The sequence below is a fragment of the Thunnus albacares genome, chromosome 5 (assembly GCF_914725855.1).
Source record: "Thunnus albacares chromosome 5, fThuAlb1.1, whole genome shotgun sequence".
NCBI classification, from domain to species: Eukaryota; Metazoa; Chordata; class Actinopteri; order Scombriformes; family Scombridae; genus Thunnus; species Thunnus albacares.
In genome coordinates this window covers 16,600,651-16,617,072 of record NC_058110.1, presented here as the reverse complement: position 1 = coordinate 16,617,072, position 16,422 = coordinate 16,600,651, and the positions used below count along the sequence as shown (strand labels likewise).

Genomic DNA, 16,422 nt, shown 5'->3' with positions numbered 1-16,422 from the left:
AACATAATTAACATCTATCTAGGTTTGTTTTGTCTAAATATTCAATCAAGCAGATTTTCTGGATGTAAGATCTTGACTGATTCATTTCAGCATAAAAGGGAATCCTGCAAATTCATATGTACTGTATCCAGAAGTATACATCACATTTGAGCGCTCAAAATGTCACAGTAAATTCAAAAACACAAATAAAACAATATGAACATGTTTTACATTTATCGTGCAGCAGCCGTCATAATATTACTGACTTCCAGTATTCCAGATAGTTACACCGACTCTAATTCACAGCAGCTCATTTAGTTTGGGTTCACTCATGTTTCTGCCGTTGCAGCTGTCAGTTCGGTCTCAGTTTGAGTGTCTGCATCACTGACTCTGATTTCTCTTGTCTTGTAAGGAAATCCATCCCAGTCCACTTCACTCCACTACATGAACCCGTACCAGATGAATGCCTATGCCATGGCCCTGAAGGCTGTGGGTGAGATCATCCAGGACTATGACAGTGATAAGATGTTTCCTGCCCTGGGATTCGGTGCTAAGCTGCCCCCTGATGGGAGGGTGTCCCACGAGTTCCCTCTGGTGAGTCAACTATGGGGTTACTTCAAACGCTCAGAATCATAATTTCTCTTACAGTTAATCTGAATTTACATGAAAATGATTTTCGACTTCCCAGTGGAGCTTGTATTTGATTGGTGAGCACTTGTATGTTTTTATGCTTCCTCCAACACGTACGGGTAAACGTGTTTTCATGTGTGATATGGATGTGTGTGTTTTGAGATGAATGCTGCAACACCTATGACATGCATAATTCAGAGTGAATTCCATTTACCTTTTATAGTGCAAATTAGGTCTCTGTGAGGCTGAAGGATTCGTAAATCAATTGGGCTTCTCTCAGTCAGCTAATGTGCTCTGGCTGCTGCATAGTGCAGCCTAATGAGGAGTCTGTCTAGGGTAACGTCTGCATCACTCCATGTCTCCGTTAGAATTAGCAAATTAATTAATTAATTAATTCATCTCACCATATAATTGAAATCTCATTCTTTTGTGCTCTTGTCTCAGAAGTGGGCTTAAGAGTAAAGTTACAGTCCTGAGTGAAATATTTTTCATATATGTTTGGTTAGATATGTGCCTTGTAGCCAAGGAAGCTAACCTTTGAAGCAAAGTTTGACAAGCACATCACTCGGAGCAAAGAATGTTTTCCAAATGTCATTCAGCCCTTCAAGAGAGACTTCGTACTTCTGTAACTGAACAAAACCACAGGACAGAGTTTATACTAACTAAATAGCTAGTCAGCGAGATAAATGTGCTCTGTTTCTAGGCTGTGTTCATTCATTTACTATTCACTCATTCATTTACTCATTCACTACACACTAGGTAATTATAGGGTACAAAATATAATAGTAAAAAAATATTTTAATACTACTGTGGTCGTATCTTTCACCTGGCAGTCATCTAATCTTTTTTCCACTTATTGGTAGTTTTTCACATACAAGCTATTTCTCTATGGAGCTGCAATGATTAGATGATTAATCGATCAGTCAGTTGACAGAAAATTAATTAGAAAGTATTTTGACAATCAAATAATTGTTTTAGCCATTTCTCAGGTATAAGTGCCAAACATTTACCTTGTGAGGCAGCTGGCTTCACAAGATCATAACATCATGAAATTATGCGAGAATCCATCTTGTCAGGCTTCAAGTTATGAGCTTAGCCAATCTGCGTCCTATGAGGATTCTCTCGTGATCTTGTGATCTCACATATCCAGCTGCCTCACAAGGTTGGACGGTGACAGATGGTTCATCCAATCAGCCTGCCAAGTATTTTTTGAAAGTGGCGGCCCTTTTTCCAAACAGTTTCAAAGGACGACTTCTCAGATGGTTCTGATTAACAAACCAGGTTTTGGACTATTTATCCGATAAAACAAGATATTTGAAGACATCACCTTGGACTTTAAGAAATTAAAATGGGCATTTTTCATTATATTTGACATTTTATATACAAAATGATTCATTGATTAATCAAGACTATAATCAGCAGATTAATCAATAATCAAAGTAATTGTTCGTTCTCTTAAATGAGAATGTTGACCTGTTTAAAGACCAACTTAACAGCAGCTGAAAATCTTGTTTTTGCTGACTGTTGCAGTGATGTAGAAGTGTACTTCAGGGTGTGTCAGTACACAGTGACATCGGTGCCTTGAAACTTTTGAGCAGAGAGGACAGCAAAAAGCTGCTTTTCAGCCTGATATTAGATTACTCTTTAACTTACCGCCGAAACACATTGTAGTATGACTGAAAGATGGTTGTTTACATGAATTAATTGCTATCTCAAGCCCTATTGCGTTCCACCCAGAACCATCTAGTTTTTGTACTACTCATGTTCTGTTTTTGTTTTTCTCAGAATGGCAACATTGAGAACCCTTACTGTAACGGTATGGAGGGGATTCTCGAAGCTTACCATCAAAGCCTTAAGACGGTTCAGCTGTATGGACCCACAAACTTCGCTCCCGTTGTTAATCATGTGGCAAGGTAATCGCACAAATACCGATCCCAGTGAACATCACAGAGCACAGTTGTCCTTTCTGCAGCTGGCAGACACGCTGCCAGAGGTATTAAGACAGTGAGTGATGGTTTCTCTTTTAATTGAGCAGAACTAATGAAGGGAAAATAAACAATGATGAATAGAAATGGTAATCAAGCATATGTAGGTCCAGACATCTTAATGCAGGTGCTACATTGCTTTTTAGACTTAGTGGGAGAAAGTGGTAAGATAAGCTGGTGGGATTGGCAGCAGAGTTGTAAATGGATTAATGTTATGTTGCCTTTCAGCCATGTGTTTATTAGTCACATTATTCATCAAATGAGCTTCACTGTGAACAGGGAACCACATGCTTTAATTCAGCATTTCTAACTTCCTGTTAGTGTAATAATTGCAACAAAAAAAGTACATTTAAAGGCTTGTCTATAAATTGGGCTGCAACATATTAAATGCACAGCAGACATGATTTATAGAAAATCCGTCTTCTCCAGATTGAAATAGAAGTGAAAGTACAATAATAAGGACCAGGTGTGCAGTGTTTCACTCCCCTCTTCTGTTTTAATACTGGACTCAGACTCAAGCTGAGGCTTCAGGCCCAAATGTTGATGACTCATGACTTGGCTTGGACTTATATTAGTGACTCACACATGGAGTCAGGTTTGTGCACCACAGACCTGAACCTGAATTTTACTTTCAATTTTCTGCATTTCAAGTGATATATACTTCTGGTTATTTAAAAACTTACACTTACACGGAGATAGTCTATGAAATTGTATCTTTGTCAATGATGGACTTGTGTTGATCACTTAAAGTCACAATTTTAGCTAAAAAACTAGGTTTTACAAAAAGTGATGTAACTTTAAAGATTCTGCATCTGATGAGTTCCTCAAACACAACCCTCAGTAGTAAGAGCTTCATACTGAAATTGCACACGACGCTTTACTGACTTAGACTGAAACAAATGAGGACTTGGAACTAGACTTGGACTTCCGGTTTGAATCGACAGCAACTGACAGACTGATGACTGACCTGAGATGAGGATTAATGTGGTGCCCTGGATAAAACACAAGGCTACAGCAAATTGCTTTCTTTTGAAAACTTATGTATCTTTTTGTTTCAGTGTTCAAATCACTACGCACACAGACACACAAGAATAATAATAAAAAAAATGACAAGAAGTCCCATGCAGCTCTTGGCATGATTTCAAGGAAGGAAACTTATTAATAAATAAATCTTCTTCTTTTATATTGTTACACTTTTTACAGTCACTCTTTGCCTAAAAGGTGCAGTATAACTAAGTAAAATTAAATTAAATTAAAATACTAAAAATGATGCACAGAGATGCTGCAGACTGTAAGAGCCGTTCCACTTACCATGACAAGTTAAATAAGTCATCCAGTAAACCTGTGATAAAAACATCAAAATTACTCTTTTTGTGACCAGAAGTAGATCTCACACCGACTCCTAACTGGACGCGATGTGAACGAGCGAGTGACCGTCAGATTCTTTCAGTGTTTCCCAATGAAGATGTCTTAACCTGCTCCGTGCGTCAGCCAACAGGCTGAGCGGCGTATTGCTTGTTTGAAAAACTGGTCACCCTGGCTCTATTTTTGCGAAGTTTTTCACACCTAACCCAAATTTCATTGGTCAAAATTGACACTGACGTCTTTGACGTTTCTGTTTCCCCTCCAGTCAGCAGTCAACATGGACGAAGAGAGCGTGAGAGTGAAGATAAAACCACTTTTCAAAAGTTTAAAAAATAAACTCTGAGTTCTCCTCCTGCTGGTAAACAACTCTGGATCAGTGCAGAACTTTTTGATCAGAATCTCAATATTAAAAATGTAATCTATCTATAATATAATATTCTGTTAATGTGCTCGACTGTCTCCAGTGAGTGTGGCTCACATTGTTATTTGGCAGATGAGGAAGACAAATGCTTCTTTAATATCCTAAACACCAGTCATCACTCTCTCCAGTGTCACTGACTGGACGCGCTCTTTGATTAAAATGTCAGCGCATCAGTCAAACCTACCAAACTAAAAGCAAGAGGAACGACTCACCTCTGACCCTTCCTCGGCTCTCACAATGATCTGCCACATTTTTCCCCCTCTTGCTCATCAAGCCTTGTCAATTGAGTGCGGGGTGATCACTGATGTTCTGAAAGAATAAGACTGCACCACTTGCATAAACAGTTCAATAAATTATTCATAGAGCAGCCAGCGATGGGCGATTGAAACTAGGCCACACTCACTGTGGTGTCTCTGATGGGTTTCGTAATAGTGTCTGGATAGACCTCGGAGACGTGAAGAGCTATACAACATATTTTACTTCTTTACATGTCTATATTAAGCTTTTGTGTCACATGCTGGGCGGAAGGGGAATTTATTTCTGAAGAACATGCTTTTTAAATTTTGTTTTTCTCCTCTCTGACAGCGGCTGCTGACACGCTGCTGTAGCTGCTCTTAGAGTTTCTCTGCGGTTTTTCAAACCAATTTCAGTTTTATGTAAATGCATAAACATCTGCATCTGCCTTCATCTGTCTGTTGATTTCTCTCCTTCAGGTATGCAGCGGCAGTGCAGGACGGATCTCAGTACTTTGTCCTGCTCATCATCACTGATGGCGTCATATCAGACATGGCTCAAACCAAGGAGGCCATTGTGAACGTAAGTGCTGCTCTACCATCAGCCGCAGGATGTTCACCTCTCTCTCTCTCTCTCATCCCCTCGGCTCTGCAGGGTATTGGCGTTGCAGGTGCTTTTAGCTTACTGTGGCACTCACTGGCTTTCTCTTACTTTGAGGGGTTTATAAGCCAGTAGCACTAGATATGAGGATTTATGGGATGTTTTCTACTCCACTTGCTTCCCCCCCGTGCTTGGACGCTGTTTGTCCAATATGTTTCCTTTTTATTGAGACTCTGGGGAACCTGAGGGGCTCAGCTGAGATTCACTCTCAGGTCAACAGGTTCACTTTATTGGAGGAAAGGGTCTTATCCAGCACACCATCTGAGGCACCTGTTTGGTCCAAATTTTAAGAATTATTTCTGTTTGTCTTATGTCTATGTTTAATATTTTATGTCTTATGAAAACAGTGGAGCTCATCTATAATAGGATTATGGCCACAGTGGTTAGACTCATCGTCGACCAGGTAGACGACCTCACAGCAACATGGTGCTCTGACCCCCAGCAGACTGGGTTTAAAGGGAATTTGCGACTGTTAATCAAACCATTCGAACAGCCACACCTTCCTTTTAAGATCTTGTCTGCTGCTCTGCACTGCTCAGCCCGAACCTTCTGCGTCCTGCTGCCACCTCTCACCTCTCAGTTTGCACTTGGCTTCTCTTCTCTCTGCCCACAGAGCAAAGGACCGAATGACCTCCTTCACTTGGCATTCAGCCTTTGCCCTTGAGAGATGAATCATAAGGAAAGAGTTGCTGTCTGTGCAACGTTCATCTCTGCACTTTTGCTGTATTATTTGTGCTTTCTGATGCTGTAGTGTATCTTTAGAAGTATCTTAAAGATTGCACATAGCAGATATCTCTTGGTAATGCACTGCTGCAGGCCAAACTGTAATGTTAATTCTGTTCCCTCCTTGTTAATCCTTGTTCCCCAAACCAGCACCGCTTAGCTTTCATATGTCCACACATCTAACGGGACAGCCTCCGGGGTAAATACAAATTCTAACTCTTTCCTTTGATGTTCTTGAGGTCTGAGCCACTTTTTTCCTATTACTGGTGCCTCAACTCTCTTAATATATAAACATTTGTATAAATTCAGAACTATAAGTTACAAGCAGTTAATTGGTATCATTTTTTTCACAACATGGGCTATTTGCATATGTATGCTGCAGTGATATTGCATGACAAAATAGACCAAGAAGTCAAAAGAAAAACTAAAAGAGAATTTGAATTTTTCAACATTTAATCCATTTTCCACAAAAACAAACAAATGATTACTATCTTCACATTTGTTGCCCAAGGCCTTAGGTAGAAAACAAACAAACAAAAAAGAAAATTAAGTCTCAATTGCACAGAAAAACAGAACAATTTATATATATATATATATATATATATATATATATATATATATATTTATCACAACTGTTGATATTTGTTTCTTGGTGATTTTTACAACAAACAACTATGTACAAATGTTTATTGTCTTCACGGTTGTAGACTAAGGCCTCAGATGAAAAATAAAATCTCTATTCATAAAGTCTCTATCACACAGAAAAACAGAGCTATTTACATTTTTATAAAAACTGTCCATATTTGTTTCTTGTTTTTTGTTTTCTTTTGTTTTGTTTTTATGGAAACTGGCATATTTGCCTGCCCGCCACTTCCACCTTTTCTTGATGGATTATCAAGCCCCCGGATGGATTATAAGAACAAGTGACGACTCGTCACGGCTGAAAGCCAGCAGCCTTGTTATTTCCTTCTGTGCGTACACTTGCGTTATTTTGGTAATGAGGTTTTCCACCTGGAAGAATTATTGACTGTAGATAAATATGGACGACATGACAGCTCCCCAAAAGTGAAGCCAAAATATCTCGATCGCCTCCTGGTGGCTGGCTACAGTATAGGTCATAAGTCCCGCCCCCTCCATGTTAGTGGATGTGACGTGAGCCAAACTAAAATAACAAAGTGCACGTTAAACAACAAATTTTTCCCAAAGATGGTTTCTGTCCTTTTCAGGCAGCTCTTGACAGGTGTGACAGCCACTCTCAAACCTCCGTCAGATGGTGGGACGGCTGAGGGGTCGTATCCCGCGGGCTGTCATCCCGCCATCTGACTTTACTGTTACACTCTACTCTGGCTCCAAATGATGTCACACAAACAAGATAGCAGGAAATTAGATATTTTGGCTTCACTTTTGCATCGCTGCAAGAAGTGGAGACGTGTTGTCCATCTTTATATATAGTCAATGGGAAGAACTGAATACTGTCGCTTTCATTTAATTTACAGTCGGGTCAGGGTTTGATTCAGAAAGTAAAATGAAAAAATACGGTATTTATTATCAATGGCTCACCAAGGAGGTTCTGACTTGGGAGAATTTGAATATACAGAGTTATAAGGTTATCATTAACAAAGTATCATATTCAGCATATTATGAAATTCCACTTCAGACACATTCCAGAGGATACAAGGAAGCTGCACAAACAATTAATTAATTTATAAATGAATACATTTCTGAGTAGAACATCTTGTTTTGGTGTATAACATATCCGGAGGGCTCCGAATTTCCATAGTGAAATGTTCTGGAAATGTTTGTGCAGCAACCTGCGATCCTCTGAATGTGTCAGAAGTGATTGGAAACAGACAGTTTTGTTTTCATACATTTCTGAGTAGAACATCTTGTTTTAGTGTATAATATATTTTATTCTAGTGAAATTGATTTGGCGTTTAGAACTATGAGTATTGTATTTTTTTAAAGCGACAGCAAACCGCGTTTTGTTGACGTATTTTTCAGTTCTTCCAAATGGAAAATGCACATGTACTTGCAGGAGGAAATGAAGTGGCGACTGGCCCGATTGCTGTAGCTGCAGGGCAGTTTTTAAAGTAAATGTCTAGCACGCAGTGTTCCAGAGATAGTTTAAAAATAGTAATTAGAGTACTTTTATGTTGCATACGACATTGTTGACCCCAGAGGGTTAAGATTCAAATTTCATTTAGGTTCATAAATTATAAAATAGGGTCTCTGTCTGGCGTGGGAGGCCAAAACATGAATTAATTTGTGCCCATGTATTAGATTATGTCTGAGGTTGTCAGTTTGTTGTCTGGATGGGAGGCTTGCTCTACCAATAATTTCATAAAATTCATAAATATTTAAACATTTAGGGAAACTTAAAGGACTGCGTCTGGTAGAGTCCATCTGTCCGTTGTGAATCAACAAAGCAAAGTTTCATCTGTCTGACTAACTCAGAGCACGTACCTAAAAAAAGAGCCACAAGTTATGTGTGAATTGTCACAAGAGGAGACACTCTCTAAATATACATGTTTTGTCTTATTTTACCAACTTCCTAAACAAGTCAGCAGGTTATTTAAAAGGTTAATTACATGTACTGAATATAATGTTAGCATGTGCACTGGAAACAGAGACACAGAAATGATTTCTTAATTCACAAAATTCTTTAAAGTCCTTTAATGTTCAGTAAAGTGTTATGAGAACAAGTGTCTGTTGTGTGCAGTGAGAGGAGGATGTTACTGTATGTGCTTAGACAGACTGATGGAGTGAGATCCCGAGTGACTTGACAGTACAGGCGAAGTAACAAATGGTGTAGACTGAATAATTCAGCTCAAGATACTTTGTGAGAATCTGATCTGGCATTTATAGGTATACGCTTGCGAGGTCGCCTCCGCTGGAAAGGGGCAAACAGAATGTATGTATGTATGCGAGAGGTCATGAGGAATGAGCCGAGTGGAGGGGAAGATAACACAGGGGAAGAGATGGAGGGAGCATAATGATGGAGAACATGGAGAGGGTGGTCCTCTTAAGTCTGTTTACTCCTATCTGTGACAGGCCTCTCCCCTCGGGAGGTTTTTTCCAGGAAAGCTGACCTACTTTTACCCCTGTAAAATGCCTTTCTACCACAAGCATATATCATTCATTCATACCGAAGATCTCACTGTCTCCACATCAGGACTGTGGTCTAAATTCATGCAGTGGACTAACCTGCACACCACAAACTGAGATAAGCTTCATTAAACCTTAGTTGTGTAAAGTGTTTTGGCTTTTCTTCTCTGAACTTCTGAACAGTACTTGAAACATTTCTATATGCCAACATCATGAATAAGTAATGTTAGACTGTGTGATGCAAGTGTGTAGAATGAAGTCATCATGTTTTATGAATACAGCATTTGACTTAACTCATGCGTTTACATGTTATCTTCATTGTTTTTCTTCTTCTGTTGTTATTTATGAACTTAAAGTACAAAAAACTTTGGGTTCTTTAACTAGTTTGATATTCTATGTGTAAAATCAGCCTATTAAATGTATACATTGTATAGTAGTTAGTAAAAATATTCTGTTATATGCTGGATGTTGTAACAATCTTGGGGCCCCTGAGTTAAATAATGTATTTTCTCTCAGTCCCTGGACAACCTGATCTATACAACATAACGTGGTGTTAAACACTCATGAAACTGTTATGATGCTCTGTATCATCTGTGTTTATTTCATTTTATCTTGTCCTTTATCCTTTTCCTTTGTGGCTTCTCTGGGGGACTGTGCCTGCGGATTAATACTGTCTGTCATTGCAGAATGAGATGTGTGTTAAGGGGGGAAAAAACCCAACAATAATTGGAAATGTAACCCCTCCATACTCTGATGTCAGCCCATCTTTAGAAATATGGTTCTTTCAGACAACTGACTGTTTGTTCTTCTTCTTCATGACAGGCTGCTAAACTCCCCATGTCTATCATCATTGTTGGAGTTGGCCAAGCTGAGTTCGATGGTGAGAGCAGAACAAATGTGTAAAAAACAGTGGAAAGTCTGTGTGCATCTGTGATTATTTTTTAATTCAAACTGACATAAGTTTTTTATTTTTTCCCTGACTCATTTGTTACATGACTCAAAGTTTATGCGTTACATTATGGATACAGAGTTATACGCAAGTTAGTTAGAACATGTGAGATTATTTTTCTTTTCTGTGTAGCCATGGTTGAGCTGGATGGTGATGACATCAGGATCTCCTCGCGGGGAAAGTTGGCAGAGAGAGACATCGTACAGGTGAGATATTTTTACTGTTTTCCACCATTTTCCAAAGGTGACAGAATCATTCTTGCCCAACTAGTGGCCGTAACTATAGACAATGTTTTTTATTCCAAAGCAAGATATCGCAACATCGCTAGCATCACCATAAGACCAAACAAACAAAGTGCAAAGTTACAAAGTGCTTTACAGTGAACACAAAAACAATATCAGTTACTGTAAGAAAAAGCCATAAAATAAAAACTAGTTTTAAGAAGAGATTTCTGAGAGACCCAAATACCTATGAAATATATTCTGGATGTTCTTGATCCCCAGAGGATGAACTCACGGTGACACCCTGTTGCTTACTTTTGCACCACTTTGTCAACTTTTCACACACAAATCATCATAATCTAATTAGCAGGTAGACTTTGATGACCTCCAACCAACTGTACAAACCAACTGTTTCTTCTGTACAAACTTTTAAACCTGCTTGCATTTGTAAACCAACTGCTGGTGATACTCTAAGAGGAAAATCATCTGTAAATTGTTCATGGGAGCCACTTGTGTATTTTCAGGTGTAATGAACATCACAGCTTTAACACTTGTTGCATCACAATACATTCTTTTCATAAAGTCACACATTTCTTTCTCATGTCGCAACAGTTTGTCCCGTTCAGAGACTACATGGACCGCACAGGTAACCATGTGCTAAGCATGGCGCGGCTGGCTAAAGACGTACTGGCTGAGATCCCTGACCAGCTGATTTCCTACATGAAGAGCAGAGGCATTAAACCCATCCCCGTCCCACCGGTTTACTCGCCCAGCGACCACCCCGAGACCAACCCCGTCTGAGTCACAACACGCAGCTCCGCGTCAGGGCGGGGGGGGGGGCCAGGCCGGCATTTACGGGGAACCTGCCTCCATCAACCATCCTTTGACGGGAAAATGGGGATGAGGCCCTTTCCTAAATAATAATCCGGCCAAACAAAAAAGATGACAAGACTCCATTTCGGTTCGGAGCAATAAGACTGCTTTGGGGGGAACCTGCTGATGATCGGATGAGCGCTTGAGGATGAGAGCGCTGAGAGGAGCCCGCTGTAAAAGGAGGTTTTAGTTGTTCGCTGTCAAACCTGTCAAAGTGGTGATGTAATGGATAGCAAGTAAACCCGTAGAGAGGGCCTGTTTGAAGGCATAAATATATTAGAATGTGCCAGTGTGTATCATGTTTGTGATACCTTTTGGATGTGTGTTGAACTAGGAAATCATGTGTATAGTAATTTATTTATTTATTGCAGAAATAATTTATTCCTTTTGGGGGAGGGGTTTAAAGGGTGGGGATCAAAGTCATATTTCCCCTGTAGTTTTCCATCCTATATTTTGTGACCAGTCTAACCAAAAAAAAAAAAAAAAAAAATTTAAAAAAAAATTCCCCATTTCTACTTTGATAAGGACTGTAATATAAAGCATGTGATAAAACCTGTTCAGCAGTTTAAGAATCATTTTCACTGATAGTTTTTGATGGCAAGCTGTTGTGTGGAGGAACCTGCTGTGAGCTGTTGCCATACTGATTTCCCAGCACTGCGTCTTATACCTATTTCTAATATTTATATTAACAGAATGCACTAATTACTGTCCAAATAAAAAGCACAAAGGTTATAATGTTAATAAGCTGAAAAGGATTATTTTGAAACAGCTGCCACAATGAAGATAATGGAAAGGAGCCCATGTTATTATGTTTTACACCATCATTTTAAACAGAATGACAACAGGAAGAATGTTTATATAAAAAAGAAAGAAATCTTATACTAATATATTAAAATTAACTTATATTTATCACAAACAGTATGTTTACAGAAAAACCGATGAATAATTCAACGCACACGCCAGCTTTCCTTGTTAGTATGCAGAGAGGTTAATTACACTGCTTAAGTCATGCCGCCATATCTCATCCGTCATCTCGCCGTTTCTTCGTCTGTTTCTTTCCATTATATTTGTTGTGGTTACAGTTTATTGTTTATACTTTTAGGACCCTGCACATAAACTTTCAAAAGACTGATGTCAACTAACACCCACTTTTTTCTTTCTTTTTTTTTTTCTCCTCTTAATTTGATTTGTTGTCCCAAAATAAAAACTGAACAATCACAAATCCTGCAACAGAGTTTGAGAAATTTGGGGCGTTGAATGTTTTTTAAAGTGATCCAAGGAGAACAACAACTAATTGCACAAAACAAAAACGGTCCATCTTTTCTTATGTGTGCATTGTGTTAACTGTGTTTCTAATTAACTCAGAGTGTTGCCACATAAAATCTTTTTACACCGATGCCAAGAAACAGCCCATTTTATAATATAATTGGGATACTATTTCAATACTTAAGACACAATTCCACAGTTTCTTGAAATCAAGTCATTATATCCACATTTCTTCACAGCATTTTCTTTTTAGCGTCTGTATATAAATGTTTTACGGCCTTTGTGGCCCAGTTGTGCACATCCTAAGTTATCTATTTATAACAGACATTATTTTCACTAGTATCTCTCAGTCACTCAATATCTCGATCCAAATGTGCCTATTATATGGAAACATATCCAAATTCAGTTACCCAGGTGTTATTCTGCCAGCAGCAGGTCTCACATTTAAGATGTACTCAAAGAAAATGTCGGCGACGATAAAACTGTTGCAGGATTCGGACTATTACAGCCGCAGTGTCGTGTACTTTTATACTTGCAGCTCTTCACTAATGAAAGTTGACGGCGTCGCTGAACTTTGTTGTACAATATTCAAAGTCAAGACTTGTTTACAATTCAACTGTGGCCACTTCCATTGCCTCAAGGAAAAAGTAAACATTCATGGGTTTCATTGAAACATTCATTTATTCTGGATTTTCACTGAACGACACTGGAGAACCAACGTTTACACAGATTTGTTGTGTTATTCTCTTGTGAATGTGAAGCTCTGATTTCTCACTGACGTCTGTTTTGTTTTGTGTTCAGAGAAAACACGTTTACATGTTGCTTTTACTTTCTTTGGTAGCCATTTAATGTTCTTTGTTGCTCCAGTGCTCTCACAGAGCTGATAGTGTGATGATTCTGCAGAAACTCAGTTGAGAGGCAGTGAACTCCTTCTGTCACAGACCCAGATCCATATTTGACTTTTTTTTTTGTTCATTAGTGAACATCTCTCCCTCAGAAGACAAAGCAGCGTTTAATCTGCTGCCAGATTCACTTGTTCATCACAACTGAAATGAGGCCATTAAGTTTTACTGCATACCACACATAAACACCAGTATACCTCTAGAGGAAGCCATTTAAGCCAAAAGGAAATAAATAATACACACTGAATGAATTTGTTATGAAATATAGAGTATTTAAAGGAGTATTAATAACCTAATTATGTTAAATTATAAATATCTGATCTATTTACTTTGCAAGTAACCTCTTTTAATTCTACTTTTTGAAGTAGCTATAATAGTAGATCTTCTTATTTTCATGTTTTTCATTTTATGTCTAACAAAACAAGCTACTGATGCGTCATAGGAAATGAATTTGGAAAAGTTGGTCCTTTAGCAGCATCAGTATGCAGCTCATTTACTGTGACTGTGATCGCCATAGATCTCGCAAATGTGTACGAGAAGAAGGTGAAATGAAAACATGTGAAGTGGAAGTGGGGCCATATGTTGTGTGCACAACACGTTTCATGTAATCAACACTACTCAAACTCAGTATTGTATTTTTCTTCTCTTTCTTATAGATTATAATGAGCTTCACTCTATTTTTTTTCCTGAAATGAGCACAGTAATGACACTTATGCAACTGTTGAACATTAAATTATTATGATGTGTATTTTCATGCTTATTTCGGTCTAAAAGACGTCTCTCCAATGATACAATTATTTCTTTTCTCTCGGTGGAAATGGCTTTGATCATCCCTTCATTTTGAATTTTCTTTGAGGCTGAACTCTAATTGTGTACATAAGCCCCGTATAAGGAATATTTCAGTGCCAAAATGTGTTCGGTTGAACTTGGCCTCTTTAGACATTGTGCATGTTCTGTGCCAAAAATGGCAGGAAGTTTGGTAGTCTGCCTTCATTTCACCTGATTAGTGCATCTGCCATGTGCTTCATTTGTTACTTCGGGTGTTATTTAGAGATAACAGCCGCCTTTAGCATGCTGCATCTCTGGTTTCTTTCCATTCTGTTCCTATGAGACACATACTGTATGGGTTCTTCTTGCCACTTCTCCCTTTTTATCCCAGGTTGTTTACATACCTCTCTTGGTCTCTGACTTGCATGCTGAATAATTTCCAAACCAGGTGTTGGACATGATATTGTCGTCATACTGTGGTTTGTGAAATGCTTTGTAATGGATTGCCTTAACTGAAGATTAATAAAATATTGACAACTTTGGCAGAATGCACGATGTTTTTTTATTTGTTTGTTTGGTCACTTTGAGAAAAAGAAAGTAGCTCAGTCCTCACTAGAAGCTCCTTTTTTTGATAAATCTCACTGTCAGTGTGAGTTTATGCATTAGAAAACCAGCTGTCATGAGATTTTCACCATCTTCAGCAAGATGGTTGATTTATATTATCCCTCCATTGGAGACTGGTGTCCAACCAGTGATGAGCGCCGTCCTCTTGCAAAATGTGTTCCCCCTTAGAAATGTGTTTTCCTCCCCCTGAGATCCACTGCTGACGAATCACGCTGTCCACCTGGGGAGAGGGAGACAGCAGCTGGAGCCATAAATTACCAGCCTAAGATAGAGCCAACACCTCCCTTGCCCACCCACTTACTGCCTGCACAATAACCACAGACTGGCAACCAGGAAGAAAATCCACAGCTAATGACATAGAATTACACCCTACTTATATATAACACATGTATAATATGCAGAAATCATTCTCGGGACAGTTCTGCTCAAAATGTATTACACCAATTACTTTGGATTTCGGGCAGGCAACATTTTATGAGCCAAAATAGATCTCAGAGTAGTCTGTAAACACACTTAATATTGAATTTTCAAATTGGGAAAAAATTATTTGACTATTGACTCACTGGTTTGTCAATACTGCTGAATCAGTCATGTTGACACATCAGCAGTAGCTCAGTAAATCATGAAATCTTCACCTCTTTTATGCTTTTTTCAACATTTTTTTCTGCATCAAGAATATAAAACTGATTCAAGATAAGTAACTACATGTACATTTCTAACAAACACAAACTATAGCTGCGGTCAGAGGTGTCAACAGGAAAAACAACCAGAACCAGATCTCTCCATGGTGTGTATCACAGCACTGCCCTATTAAAACAGCCTCCAGGTTCTTCAGCAGCAAGGTGGAGCTGCTTCATGTCTGATGGAGGGTGGAAGACCGCCCAGTAATTTGTAGAGCTCAGGTCAATTGAAAACACGAAGCTATTTCTTTTCAGATTTTGGATTTGGAGTTAGTGGGAGGGATCGTTACGGCTGCTACTCCTCACTACTCCCACTAACTGGATAGTCCACCTCCCACCTCTCTCCTGAAACCTTTCTGCTCTGCGGTCCAAAATGAATTCCACTCACCTCGAGGGGCCACAACACAGGTCTCGCTCAACAGCACAAATGCACTCACCTCCACAATTCCCTACCCGCCTTTGCGCTGGCTATAAATCATCATTAGGCAACCGATAAGGAATGATATTAGAGGAATGAGTGAGTCTTCAGTGCATCGTAATGGAGCCAGAGTGGAGCAGCGGGTGGTTTCCCATTACCGCCCATATGAGATAATGTGTTGGGGATTTGTCAGCCGGGATAGCCGTCTACATATAAAATAATTGTGTTGAATCATCGTAATTATTGTGTCCGATTCACTGGAAAGAAACACAAACATGCCACATCTTTGGTTACCTGTTCAGATATTCATTTTACAATAACCTCAGCACAAAGATAAATATCACATTTTCCCTTGAAGGGATGAAAATTGACGTTAAAAAAAGTACCAAAGCACCACGCACATTAATAACATCAGCAAATACAGAATGGAGAAGAGCCAGAGTACCTGAGAGTGCTGACTTCTCAGCAGGGAGTCCAATGAGCTGAATATCATTACATCCTGGCAGAATGAGCCTTATTTACTCTTAGCTGCATGCTTAAACAGCCTGTTCCCCACAAAAAAAGCATTCCCATTACGGACAAAAACAACACTGAAATTGGAAGTGTCAGGAGTATTTTA

General features: G+C 39.0%; 1 protein-coding gene across 5 annotated transcripts in view; it reads left to right on the top strand.

Moving 5' to 3' along the window:
• The window catches only part of cpne5a (copine Va), an 85,399-nt gene extending 70,768 nt beyond the window's left edge, over positions 1 to 14,631 (top strand). For all 5 annotated transcript variants that reach the window (XM_044351328.1, XM_044351330.1, XM_044351329.1 and 2 more), the window contains 6 exons: positions 392 to 573; positions 2,395 to 2,522; positions 5,094 to 5,196; positions 9,925 to 9,982; positions 10,184 to 10,257; positions 10,885 to 14,631. In XM_044351328.1, the coding sequence (XP_044207263.1) occupies positions 392 to 573; positions 2,395 to 2,522; positions 5,094 to 5,196; positions 9,925 to 9,982; positions 10,184 to 10,257; positions 10,885 to 11,073 (734 nt within the window). In that variant the 3' untranslated portion in view covers positions 11,074 to 14,631. The remainder of the gene's footprint in view (positions 1 to 391; positions 574 to 2,394; positions 2,523 to 5,093; positions 5,197 to 9,924; positions 9,983 to 10,183; positions 10,258 to 10,884) is intronic.
• Positions 14,632 to 16,422: the final 1,791 nt, after the last annotated feature.